Below are 13,540 nucleotides of genomic sequence, written 5' to 3' on the forward strand. Positions count from 1 at the left end.
CTGAAAAGCAAGGGGACAAGACGACTTCTCAAATCCTGTCCCCTCTGCCTGTCCCTATCCTTGCATCCTTCAAAGCTCAGGTCAAGCCCCTGGGTCTCTGTGAAACCTCCAAGCCACGTCTTCTTACTTTGACCTCCTCCTTTTTTGAACTTTCATGGCATTTGTCATGCGAATGTCATCTTGTCATTTGAGATCTGCATAATATGGGCTCCAGTCTCTTATCCCATATTTGGTGATAAGTCTCATTGGCTGACCCGGGACTTATGTCTCATGGTCACTTCTTGTCCTAGCTCCCTGCTGCTGCTAAAAATCTCTGTGTGATATAATTTCTGTGATATAATTAAAATAAATATTTGGTCTTCGTCCCCGGATCCTGGCACACAGCGCCTAAAGCCCTTGGAATCTCTGGAGTAATGAGTGTCTTTTGTATGATTACGAGATACCTGTTGGCTGGGGCCCCTCGATCGTCTCCAGAAAAACCAAGCCATGGCTAGGGGTTGTGCTCAGAGAGGGCATGGAAGCGCCTCGCCCCTCCCCCCGCACCTTGCCTTGTGTATCTCGTCCACCTGGCAGTTCCCGCTTTGTATCCTTTATAATAAGCCAGGAATAGTCAAGTCAAGCACTTCCCTGAGTTCTGTGAGTTGTTCTAATGAATCATCCAATCTAAAGGGATTACGGGAACCCTTTGAATTTATAGCCAGTGGGTCAGAAGTACTGGTGACAACCTGGGACTTGTGACTGGTACCTGAAGTGGGGGCAGTCCTGTGAGACTGCGGCCTAACTTTGTGGGATCTGACACGCACTCCAGGTAAATAGTGTCAGAATTGACTTGAAGTGCTGGCTGCCCAGCTGGCGTCCGAGAGTTGAAGTAAGGGGTGTCGGAAAAGATGGTTGAAGAGAAAAAGAAAAGAACAGTGCCTTCCTAGTTTACTCCTTAATGTAGTCAATTTTAATAGTTGGCATGCAACCGTTTAAAATTTCTCTATGCTTCAATAAACATACACTATATGGATACACACCTGTGGGAGTATTTCCCTGTCTGACATAAAAAAGTCCATTTCTCATGGTGAGCAGTTTAGCTTGCTCTCTGTTTCTGCCTCAGTCTCGCTTTCTTTTTCTCCCCATTGAATTTTTCTAATCCGTATTCTAAAGCCTCGACTTTTATAACCAAAGTGAACTATCAAGATATTTTGCAAAACCAAAGACCGGCAAGAAATGATGCCCCCTCTCTATGAGAAGTGGGTGTTTTCAGCTATGGTTTTACATAAGATTTGTCCCACTCTGCTATTACTTACCATCTGTAACCTAGTATTTAGCCCTTTCGTCTGATACCTCCTATTTCACATCTCCTGGTTTTGAAACTCGAACTCGATTCAAAGTCTGCGTAATCCTCATACTTTCCTTGACTTCCACTCAGATTCTAGCTTATAACAAGTCAGAGCTCAGTCATTAAAGTACTTTTTGTCCTTTGATTCTATCACTGATGGGAGCTGACTGAATCTGGAAACTCTCTTCATCGGAAGTGCCTGTTTAAGGCTGTCCCCTCTCCTAAGTGGGCCACGTCGGAAGCCCTGCCCCTCGAGAGCAGTGATGACTGCAGGCGTCCCCAGAGAATGAAGAGAAGACACTGTGTATTATGATGAATGCCCATGATCTCATGTGGGAGAAAAGAACGATGCAGCAGGGTGGGGACATGGTACGTACGGGTGGCCACCTTGGCAGTGATGGGGAGGCTGAGGATGTTGCTAATGACAGCATAGACGCTGATGTTGTAGGTGAGACCTGGCTCCAGCTCCGTGACGGTGACACCACGCCAATCTCCAGGCACCCGCTGCTGGAGCTGGAGGCCCCCCGGGGCCATCGGCTGGTAAGAGATCACATATTCCGTCACTGCCATCGGCCCGTCCCATTCCAGCTCAATGGACCTGTCGCTGATACCAGCCACTCGCAAGTCCTCTGGAGGGGCAGCTACCGGGAGGCAACACACAGACAGCATGAGCTCAGAGGACCGCCTTCCCCATCCTCAACTCAACTTCTGCCTCACATCTCGCCCACGTGCCCTGTCTGTATGTGCTGCTCAGCTCAGTGGCTGTGGGAGGTTATAACTCCCTTCGCGGGCAGGTTCTCCTCCTTCTGTGCTCAGGTCTCCCATCTCCACAGTGCCCTGAGTTAGCGGCGTGCTGGAGCCCTCTCCCACTGGCTCGTGAAAGTTGGCTGTCAAATGTTCAGGAATTTTGCAAGACACTTGTTAAATACAGCCATTATGAAAGATAAAACTTCATAAACTCACAAGTGGGTACATTAATTAAAAACAAAGCTAATAAATACTCAAAACTCCGCTCTTTATCTGCACCCTTAAGGTAATTTATGTGGGCTGTGTCTCTCTGGTGGAGATACTATAGGATTGTGTTTGGCTGAATAGCTGTTGCCAACTCCATCTTTAGTGGCATCGTGTTGGTACTTGGAATTGGTCACAAAGGGAGTGTTTACACCATGGAAATTGGCAAAAGCTACAAAGCAGGGCTTGTTCTCTTTTCCCCACAGGGAGCTAGTTAGATATTTAACAGCATACCACTGGCCAACATTTTTGGTAGTTTAATAAGTAATTGTCACCAGATGACCCTGGGGGCCAATATTTGATTTTGCAAGTGGAAATAACGGCTTATTCCTAATTATCGTGGAAAATAGAAGAAGCCAAAACAGTGAGTCCGGGATATCATGGACCGCTGAAGAGATTCAATAACACTTTGTTGTGTCATTTTCTCTGTTAAAAGGAGACTGTTTAAATTTTGAAAGACATGAAACTTGTGTTGAACTAATTTTTATTAGCCTTGATCTTGGGGATGATGGTCAAGAAACATTCTTGAGGGCTTTGCTCTTCTCCCGTGTTCTACTTTTCAAACGCTATTCAAAGAATTGCCAAAGATGAAACCTCACTGATACCGCCTTTCATGCATGGTTCTCTTGGGAAGGGAAGATTCACCTGCAGTGTGGTGTTTAATAATTGAACCTTGAAGACCAATTAGGAGGCAAACTCCAGGGTGCCTGTAATTGATGCTGCATATAGATTGAATCAAAGATCGGGCCACTCTTTAAATCGGCATAATTAGTTGATCAATTTATATGTAGAGGAGGCATGGTTAGTTTAAGTGTTGTCTTTGGTTTAGAATTTCTCCTCTGAGAATTTGCACTCTTCCAGCTTTACAAGAGCGTAGGGCAGAGCCAGCTGCTGTGCCCGGGACCTGGGAGTGGAGGATGCCTGTTCTCTGTCAGCAGCAGAAATGAGGAGCTCAGACTCAGGGGATGGCATTTAGGGACATATATTTGCAACGGTAGGCAATTGCTTCGACTGCTTTTGCCCAGAACTGCTCATCGTATACAACAGCCTAGATAGCCGTGCTTCCTCTGATGGAAGATGGCAAGTGGTGACCGAAAGAAAAAATGTGAAATATAATTTTTAAATGTATGAAACTAAATAACTGTAAATGAAATTCACATAAACTTTCAAAAGATAATTTATAAGCTTATATAGTTTCGAATTCTGACATTATTAAAGCTCTGAACGCACTAAGAATTTTGGGATAGCCTGAAAAATGCACACAAAATAGAACCTATCAGTATGATTATCGTGAGTATTTATTATTCATCAGGCACAGTGCCAGACAGTCTTCCACGCCTTATCTCATTCCATCCTTTCACCGATGCTGTGAGATAGGTATTATTCCTACTCCTATTCTATAGGTCAGGAAACTGGTTTGCACAGGCAGCAACACACATGCTAGGGTTTGAACCAGGCAGAACGAGTCTAGAACCTCTTATCCAGTAAACAACACCACTTTACATTTGCATAGCATTTGCCAATCTATAAAACATGTTCAGACATACCATCCAACTATAATTTTTATTTTAAATCCTTTAATGGAAGCCCTATGACATCCATGGGGTAGATCTCATGATCCCAAGTTCGCAGATGGAGAAACTGAGACCCTCACTAAACGTCAGGGAATTGGGTCATAACAGAACTGATTCTCAAACCCAGATCTTCTACACTTTGTGTTCTTTCCCCTGTAGTTTGTCAAATGGATGACAGATTGTGCCACATGCCTTTTTTCACATACACACAGCCCTCAAAGGGAAACTGGATTAGAGAATAATTCAGACTCTTTTAGGAGGTGACTTCCAGACTGGTGCTTCTCCTAGAGGTAAAAACTTCTTTTCAAAAAGGTTCTCTGGTGCTTGCCTCCTGTGACTCAGCACACTGCTTCCAGGCTTCCTGTGTAGGACTTCTCCTGTCAGAGTGACAGAAATGGCCATTCCAAATTTCAAGTGACCAACAACCCAGGGGGTATTTGGGACAAGCCAGTATTCCTTTTGGGTTCCTTCTTCCAGGAAATCAAACTAATAATGACAATAGGAAATGCTCCAAGCTGAGCATTTTAGGAATTTAAAGTAAAAAAGAGGCGTGGAAGGATTTTTTCTCGAGCACTTAACTTGGCAAAGTTCTACCTTGAGACCTGAGGCTGGTGGTGCCACTGCCTTCACTTCTGATGAGAAAGCAGGAAGTGTCATTCCTGGCAGAAGTCCTCTGGAGAGTGACAGCTCAACGGAGGAAACCATCACCACTTGCTCTGTAATCGAGCAGCAGCTGTGTACACTGGGTGTCAGTCATTCTTACACAACAAAGTGATGCTGGAGTACAAAGCGGACTATAAAAGAGTCCTATGCCTCCATCCAGGGAACTTAGGGTGGGTGCAAAGTAAACCTAGCCTTCCTTTCTGGGGTTCCCACTTTGAAACTTGGGGAAGAGCGGGCAGTTCAAAAGGGAGCCACTGTGACTTCAGGAACGGTTGAAGTTGCTTATCTGCAAGGGAACCATGCTGTTTACTTTGTAGGCTTGCATCACTTTGGCACATTTGTGGTGAGAACAGTTAGAATTAGTTCCATGAAGTGTTTTGCTCCAAGGAGCGAGTGATTTCAGGTGCCAAAGGTTGGGCTGGACGCAGTGCTGGCAGAGGCAGAGGCTGACGTTCATGACTCCCCACAGGTCTGACTGAAGTCCAGGGAACAGCTTTCTGGATTGTTTCAAGTCCCTGCTCTGGTGGTTCTTTTATCCCGTTGACTCATTGGAATGAGTTTCGGCCAGCTCACTGGCCAGCATCCGCACTGACCTCCCTCACTGGGGGTAGGAGTGGACAAATGGTTTAATGTGCTTCTCTTCCCACCTCCAACATCTAATTTTATTTTTAAATCATTTGACAGGGCTTAACGTTCATATCAAAAGACTATTTCTTTGTGTATGTGGCTTTTACATTTTTTAATTTTACTTAGCATCCCGGAGAGGATTAAAGAGTGCTAGAAGTTGGTAGGAGACCAGGGTTCTCATTCTTGCTCCACCATTAATTAGCTGTCTGGCTCTGGAAACATCTTTCTGGTCTCTGGGCTGCTGTTCTTTAAATTTGTGAAATGAGAAGCCCAGAGTAGCTTCTTTCTACGGTCTGTTTTAAGTGCCCATATTCATGAGTTTTCTTTTTTTTTTGGTCCTATTATCTTCATACAGCCAGAGAACAGAGGCAGAAAGGTTGAGATTTCATCCCAAGACACACGATGAACAAAGATCAAGGCCAGGAGTCAAACACGGTAACCTCGTCAGCACGATTCAATTATATTCAGGCTCCAGCTGCCCAGGGGGCCTCAGAATGAAATCCACACAATGGGCAGCTATTTTCCATGCCCTTTCCAGAGAGGAAAGAATGAACTACAAGGCAGTACATTTTGTGGCTCTCCATGTTTTTGCCTTCCTCACTCTTCTCTCTTCTCTCCTCACTCCCGTTGGCGAGAGCAGCAGTAACACTGTCGTGTATGCACCTGGCCAGAAATGTCCAACAGTGGACAAATAGCCCCCTCGCCTACAGCCTTTTCACAAAGAGCAAGCAAAGTAGCACTTTAGATAATGACCTAGATACTTCTCTGGAAGCGACCCGTGGCATTTGGTTTAAAAGGCAGGCATTGAGAGCAGTACCTCCTGCGATGAGTGGTGGCTCCAGGGTTGCTATAGAAACAGATGGAGATTATGTAACTGTCCTTCCTCACATGCTTTGGGAACCTGGAAAGTAATTTATCTGGGCCTCTAGAAGTCTTCCTCGAACAGCACAGAGGGAATGTGTTGGAGGGAACCTGTGTTCATGGTTTGGACTCAGCCCAGTTGTAGTTGTGCTCACAGCTGCTGAGTCTTCCTTGAGTGACCAGGATGGTTTCTCTCCAGTTCAGGCTGGACCCTGGATCAGGTTAAAATTCTGTCTGCAAAGGGACCTGTCCCTGTAGAAAAGCAGGGTCAACAACATTACAGGTATGTCCAGCCCCAAAGAGATCAATTCTGTTCCGAAGCATGTGGACTATCGAACCGCCATAGGTAGCAGTGGTCCCCGTGGAGTCTTAGCATCCTCTGATGGGGCCTCATGGAGCCTGTCCTGTGGGCGGGAACTAGGGCCACACTCCAGCTTCCCCTTCCCCAGCAACTGCCTAGTGACTTTACATTCAGAAACATCGAGGCTTAACTTCTGCTTGAATTTTCCTGCAGAAAAATTGATAGAATGCCTCAGCATATTTTTAGAAAGATTGTTCAATTCAGTGAACAAAATTAGGAGGCTCAATGAAATAACTGACTCTGAAATAAAATGAAGGAACATGAGACTCTTTTCCCCTAAGCAGTACATGATTGTATGTTTGTGAGGTTTTCTTTTTTGTTGTTGCTATTGCCATTGATCTTTGGAAAGGATTTAAGATGAAGCCACAGGTGCAGGAACCTTGTCTAACTGGTCTATTATCCAGGTGTGAACCACGGACGATGTTAAAGAGACCTCCTAGGCTTTCTCCCGTAAACCGACGTCAGAGGCTGGTCAGAAAAATTCCTAGAATCAACTCGTCAGGAGGTTTAAAAATATTTGTTTGTTGTTATTTTTAAATTTTAAATCTTCCCCCAGGGGCACCCTGAGCCCACGGGTACAGACTGAACTATCAATGGAAAGGGTCATAATCAGTTGCTTAATCTGTACTGTTGAAAACACACACCGATGTAACAGCAAGAGTCACTCATTTCATCAGAAGAGGAGAGTGGCAATAGTGAGGTGATGAAAATCATCTGACTTGAGGCAAAAAGAAGTCATCTCCAAGGAGAAGGTGGTATTTTTCCCACTGCTGGATTTAGATCTTCATTTTAGAACATTACCTTTGTTTTGGTTTCCATGGTGTAGACTACTCATGTATATGGGGTTGGTTCCATTTTACTATATCTCGTCTGGGCAAAGTGACTCACAGCCTTCCATATTCTGTACTAATTGGTACAAATGTGAGTTGTTGTGCGTTGCCTTTAGTGCTTTATTCCCATTTACGCTTAATTCCTTGCCTACAAATGCTTTTTTTCCACGCAGACGCTAGACCATTTCATAAATGAACACCACTTTGCAATATGTAAGCTCCAAAATAACCAGAGGGGCTGGTTAGTCGGGTAAGCACAGACTAAGTGCTTTCTCACACGGCGGCATTGTGAGAAGACATGTCCGAGACATGATGCCAAGCAAAGGGGGCGTTTTGGAACCGGCCGAGCTCTTGGATGCCCTCTGAGTTAGAGTGGCCTGGCCTAAAGTGGCCTCACGGCTTTCCTCTACCTCAAGGACAGTGCAATGCTGTCACCATTACCATTGCCTTTGCTCCAGTCCAAGGGTAAGCGCCATCTTTCATCCTGAACTCGACCTTTTCTGGTTTCTGCCCCCCCCCCCCCCCCCGGTCAAATTGGCCTCATCAATTGGGACGGACTCAAGAAATCAGCGCTCTTGGGAAGCAAATGAACACAACCCAATTGGGAATCATTTTCCCTAAACTTCACCTTCCCTCCATCTCACTTTCCCCTTCCAGTCAGTTTGCTGGACCACGCTGGCCAGATGCCCCTCAGAGCTTCCCTTCCTACCTGCCGAGCAGTCAGGGCCCCGGAAGCCCTCTTCGCAGAAGCAGAGCCCCTCCTGGCAGCGTCCTCGCCCACTGCATGCGTTCAGACACCGCTGCTGGCTGCAGTCCTCACCAACGTAGCCCTCCTGGCATAAGCAGGTACCATTGGCGCATCTCCCTTTCCCCGAGCAGTCCCCGGGGCACCTCAGCTCGCTGCAGTCCTCGCCCGCGTAGGGCTCTTCACAGACACACTCCCCGTCCACGCAGAGCCCCCGGGAGCTGCAGTCGGTCGGGCACCGGAGTTCAGAGCAGTCCTCACCACTGTATTCACTGTCGCAGACGCACTGGCCATCCACACACACGCCCCGGCTGGAGCAGCCCAGGGGACAGTAGGGCTCTGAGCAGTTCTTGCCAAACCAGCCTTCGTGGCAGATGCAGCCACAGGACTTGAAGCTAAAGTTGCCGTGGCCACTGCAGTGAGGGATATAGTCCAGCTGTCCTGGAAAGGCCAAGGAGAAGGTCAGAGGGCAGCAGTGGCACCTCCTGTAGATGGTGCATGGGGAGGGGTGGGGAGAGACCTCTCTGATCAGATTTATGTTGCTGAGAGTTAAGCTCAGCCTGTGTAATCAGTTTCATAACTATTTCACCTGACGTGTTGTCTGTGCCTCGCACAGTGCTGTGGGCGAGGATGGATGGGAGCGGGTCGCTTGTCGTCAAGAGCCCCCCCTCAGTGTGTCTCAGCTTTGGTTCCCGAGGAGGAGCCTTTATATGAGGAGTCAGGTGAAAGGGACTTATTAGAAAGTGCTCGCAGGAGAAACTGGTTGGGGACAGGGGAAGATTGGGGGAGGGAAGAAGCCCAAACCAGGCTGCATTATCACACCACGTCCTGGGGGGGGTGGTGGTAACGTGGGTTCCATCCTGCAGGATGCTCTGGTCACAGAGCAGGTGACACGTGACCCTGGGCTAAAAGCTGTCCCTGGGTGTATAAGTGCCCAGGCTCTTCCATTCTCTCTCCAGGCAAGCCAAGGAGGTCCCCACAGCCCAAGGACAGCCCCTGACAAAGACACGCAGGTGCTGTGGGGACAGAAGGGGCCCCGAGGGGATGTAGGCTGAGCGCTGAGCCTGCTATTCAGGGCAAGGTCGTATAGACCCATCCTACTCCCTCTGCTGCCTGCCGTGGAGCTCTGCTCATTCATCACAACTCAGCACCAGGGTCACCGCAAAGGCTTCCTGGAAACTCAGTCTCATTGAGAGACTGTTTGCTGCGATCGTTTCAGGATTCGACGCATACCTCTGTCCTAGCGCTTACCGCTCTATAACTACAGTGGTGAATTTATCTGGCCAACATGAATCACACAAACGTATTGAGCAAACGCCAATCCAGTCCCTGTTTGGCATCCTTCTCTGCACTTGGCCCTGGGGACATGAAGTCCAGTAAGTTATATCCTGTTTAATTCTGCCACTTCACGCAGCCCCTGGGGTTCTGAAAGGATACTACACTGACATTGTTTAACATAGCTCTCACTTGTATAATTTTCCACGTCTGTCAGGGAGCCAGGTAGGAAACAGATAAAAAGCCACCCATAAAAGCTGCCTAGTGTCCTGGGCAGCAAAGAGCCCATGTCCACAGACAGCTATGGCTTCCCTCTATTCCTGGCTCCATGGAAAAAGCGAACTGACCTGACAGATGTCACTGAGGAATGGGGGTCTGAAAAACTGGACTTTCTTCTCTTCTTCAGGTTGTTTATTTATAGTTTTGGTTGTGAGGTGGAGAAAGAGGTGAGAAGACCCATGAAATATCTCGCTACTCAACGACTGCCCCAAATCTCACTGTGTCTCTGGGTGAACATGTGTGATGTCCCTCTGGACATGCGAGTCCTCTGGGCCCTGTGAAAATGCCATGCCTGCCACCTTCTGCTGTCATTCCTGTGAAAGCCTGGGGATATTGAACCCCATAGAAGCGAAAGCTTGAACCCAAGATAGTAAGACAAATTCCTCTTCTCATTAGGGAATGAGTTGGCATGAATCTAAGGTACCTCTTGGGTGAGAGGAGATGGGCCCATAAGGGGACAGACACAATTTCTGCTCATTGACGGTCTGCTGGTCACAGCTATTGCTTATGTGGGGCTTACTAGAAGCCAGGGTTTCATGTGAAGAGATGCTTTGACATTTAGCAACTCCTTGCAATTACAGTCTGTTACCATTTGTCAATGGGGAAAGGAAGGCACAGGTGTGGAACTCGCTTAAGTCATAAGCTAGTAAGTAGCAGAGCCAGGATTTGAACTCGGGCAGTCTGGCTCTGGAGACGTAATGACTTCTCTCAGAGCGTCACAGACAGTGACCCATAAGTGTTAATAGTCAGGGGTGGGTGAGGCTAGAGATACTTGTCTTGGACACTCAGCCTTTTGGGGGGTGGAATAAGCTCTGTGAATGTGTGTGTACGTGTGCGTGTGCTGGTGGAGGCGGCAGGGGCCACAACTTCCGGCTTCATGGAGAAGACAGGGACAGGTACTCGGGGATCTTGATGACTATCATGTATTCAGATGAGAGAAAGGCTGTGCCTGAGTGAACGCAGCGCCTGCATTCTCTAGTCCCTCAGGGTAACACGGATAGATATCCATTCAACAGCCTGTGAAAACCAAAGGTGAATGAAGACAGACATCGAATTCCCTGCTCACCACAGAAGTCGCTGTACTGAACGGATGTACCTGACTCATCCCCCCAAAATCAGGTTAATGTATTTCAAACTGGCTAAGCAAGCGGTGCTGAGTCCCGCCTGCCCCCCACGCCAAGGATGGCATTTAGATCTTAGGGATGTGTTAACAGAGAGCTGCAGCCTGGGGCTCTGGTTTCCTTCTGCTTGAAGAGGGCGGGGGTGTCCAGAGGGAGCGGCTGCGGGCTCTCCCTCTCCGCTCAGCCCTCCCCTGCCCCTCGGGAGACCCACGGCAAGTTCCTGCTCCCCGGCCCTACCTGTGGCCGCACCTTCCTGGCAGCAGTTGCCATTGCACTGGTCCCGCAGCACTGACACCTCTCTCTCCAGCATCTCCACCCGGGTCCTCAGCTCCTGCAGCACCTGGGCTGAGCCAGCGCACGGGCAGGCCTTCTTGGGCAGGTTGATCCTGTGGGTGAAGGTGACCTGGGTCTCCGGGTCGGAAGTCTGGCCCAGGTACTCTGCCGGTGCCTCGTCTCCTGCACTCACCTCCTGCTCAGCCGAGGCCTCCAGCCCCGAGGAGCAGAGGCTGTCCAGGGGCACGTTGATGTTGTACACGTGGCTGAAGACCACGGGCGGCTCTTTGTCGGACGTGTTGTAGTTGGCGATGCTGGGGACGCCTCCCTCCTCCTCCACTGCCTGTCTCTCCACGCTTTCCGTGGGCACCTCCAGCTGACACTCCGAGGGCTGGAGCATGGAGCCCAGGAGGAGCAGGTGGGCGCCAAGGAGCATGTTCCTCAGGACCACTGTTTCCCCGTCAGCCCCCATCCTCTCAGCACAGCTCTGGGGTCCAGATGAGCCTGCAGCACGCAGCGCAGCGTGGAGGGATCTGCAAGAGAAAGCAGGAGCAAGACGCCCTCTGAGACCCGCACTGGGAATCTCACGCTGCACACAGTCCTGAAAAGCCACAGAGCAGGCAGCTGGAGCTTTTCAAAGGGGAGGTCGGGAAGGGACGGTGACTACCAGCATCCTAAAAGCCCGGGGCTTTGTCCCCTAGAGGGATGGATCCCTGAAATGGACGCCGCTTCTGCAGAAGGACGTTTTGATTTCCAGAAGACTTACCTAGAACTCATGAGTCTGGCCCCCTGGGTGGGCAAGTGGTTCCAGCAAAGAAGGCCTGCAAGGATGGGCCCCCGGGAGCCCAGTGGAGAGGCTATTCCTCCCAGAGCTCAGAGCTTCCTCTCCCTTTTGGGTGAGAATTAGGATGAAGGGCATTGTGGAAGCTTAGCCACACCCTCGTCTTTCCCCAGATATTTATTATGAAGGAGCCCTGCCAGCCACTTCAAAGTAACTTATCAACCCCGCTAAGCTCATCTCTTCAATACAAGTTGACTTTAGAGTAACCAACCAGGCAGATAATACAGTTCCAGGTAATTGTGGTTGTTAATAATCCTTGGGTCCATTTGTGATGATCTGGGACTGTTTGTGCTGAACTTTCTTCTAATCTTCTCATTAGTACCGTCCCAGTGCTTAGTGATCACCGGGGCCCTTTCTGCCGAGGTCCTGTTTAAATTGCTAAAATAATAAATTAGCTCCTCTGCTGGTTACCGACTCACCAAGAACCCCAGAGAACAATCCATTTACTGTAATGCAAACCAGTTTTACAGAAATTGTGTTTCTTTTTTATTCCCTATGTAAAACAGAAAAGAGGCTTAACAAACTTTACGTCTAAGGCAGCGTTAGAGCTACTAAGAAGATGAAGGACGAAGGGATGGGGTGTGAGTAACAATGAGTCTGAGGAGAAGGCAACAAATGAAGCTAACGTGTGCTGTGTAGAGACTGCTCTGTGCGGCTCACATGCGACCTTACTCGACCCTCAGAAAACCCTATGATGGAGCGTTATGATTATTCCCATCTCACAGTGGAGCAAATTCTGCCTGGAGAGGTTACGATTTCAGTACAAACATAAGATCCAGACTGTGGAGTCAGACTGCCTTGGTTCCAACCCAGCTCCTTTGTGTTGTTTTCTAGCTGTGAGTAGATCATCTGGGCCTCAGTTTCTCCATCTATAAGGTGGGTATAATAATAGTACCTACCTTACAGAATTGTAGTGATGATTGAGTTATTATCTGTACACCACTTAACTAGTACCTGGCATTCACTAAAATAAATATGGTTTCTGGACCAGAATGATGGTTCTGGTTCTTTCCTTATCCAGATCAGAGATGGCCTTGTAACCACTGATAGGACTTTGGCTTTGACTGGAAGTATGGTCACTGTTCTTAAATACATCCACATCACAAGTATTTATTATGATCTAGTCCTGTCCTCGAGAAACGCTCAGTCTCATGGAGGAGAGGCAACCATGTATATAATGACATTGTAACGTGATCATTACTGGGACTAACAAGGACACAAAATGCTCTGGAGGGCTACAGGTGAACCAAGCAGCTGTGCCTGGGACAGTGGGGAAAACTACTCAGAGGGGGTGGGGTGGTCATCAGTGCCCCTGGCCAAAGGTTTCTGGCCTGGCTTCCAGACACGTGGTAGGACTATCTTGTCCATGACTATATTTTTGGGCCTCCTGTTGGTTAGGTGAGGCCGTGCCACTAGGACTGGCTAATAAGTTGTGAGAAAAAGTGGTATGTGTCCATTCTGGGCTGGGGCATTAATCCCTGAGGGGAGACCCTCCAGAGTGACTGCCAGAGTGACTGGCCATGTTCAGGCTGGTGGCTGCTTTCTCAGTCTGGGTCCCTGACTATGACAAACAGAGAGCCCCTGAGGATTCATAGCAGATGTGTAGTACACGAGAGAGATATGACCCTTGGGTTTCCCAAAGCACAGATGTTGGTACTGTTTTTGCCCACAGCATAAATTAGTCTGTGAGGAGATATGTCATACAGAACTGGATTTTAATAGATCACTCTTTAGGTTGAGAAGACAGAAGTT

The 13,540-nt window shown here is 48.3% G+C and overlaps 1 protein-coding gene across 3 annotated transcripts in view; it reads right to left on the reverse strand.

The window, feature by feature from the left end:
* Window positions 1–11,419, reverse strand: part of TNR (tenascin R) — a 74,474-nt gene extending 63,055 nt beyond the window's left edge. The window contains exons 1-4 of one of the 3 annotated variants that reach the window (XM_074322509.2): window positions 11,141–11,419; window positions 10,912–11,041; window positions 7,964–8,440; window positions 1,705–1,968 (exon numbers count right to left, since the gene is read on the reverse strand). In XM_074322509.2, the coding sequence (XP_074178610.2) occupies window positions 1,705–1,968; window positions 7,964–8,440; window positions 10,912–11,041; window positions 11,141–11,419 (1,150 nt within the window). Of the gene's footprint in view, window positions 1–1,704; window positions 1,969–7,963; window positions 8,441–10,911 lie in introns of all 3 variants that reach the window. The other 2 variants (XM_074322507.2, XM_074322510.2) reach the window with 2 other exon arrangements.
* Window positions 11,420–13,540: the final 2,121 nt, after the last annotated feature.

The sequence above is a fragment of the Rhinolophus sinicus genome, chromosome 11 (assembly GCF_057876585.1).
Source record: "Rhinolophus sinicus isolate RSI-liver-muscle chromosome 11, RSI-T2T, whole genome shotgun sequence".
NCBI lineage: Eukaryota > Metazoa > Chordata > Mammalia > Chiroptera > Rhinolophidae > Rhinolophus > Rhinolophus sinicus.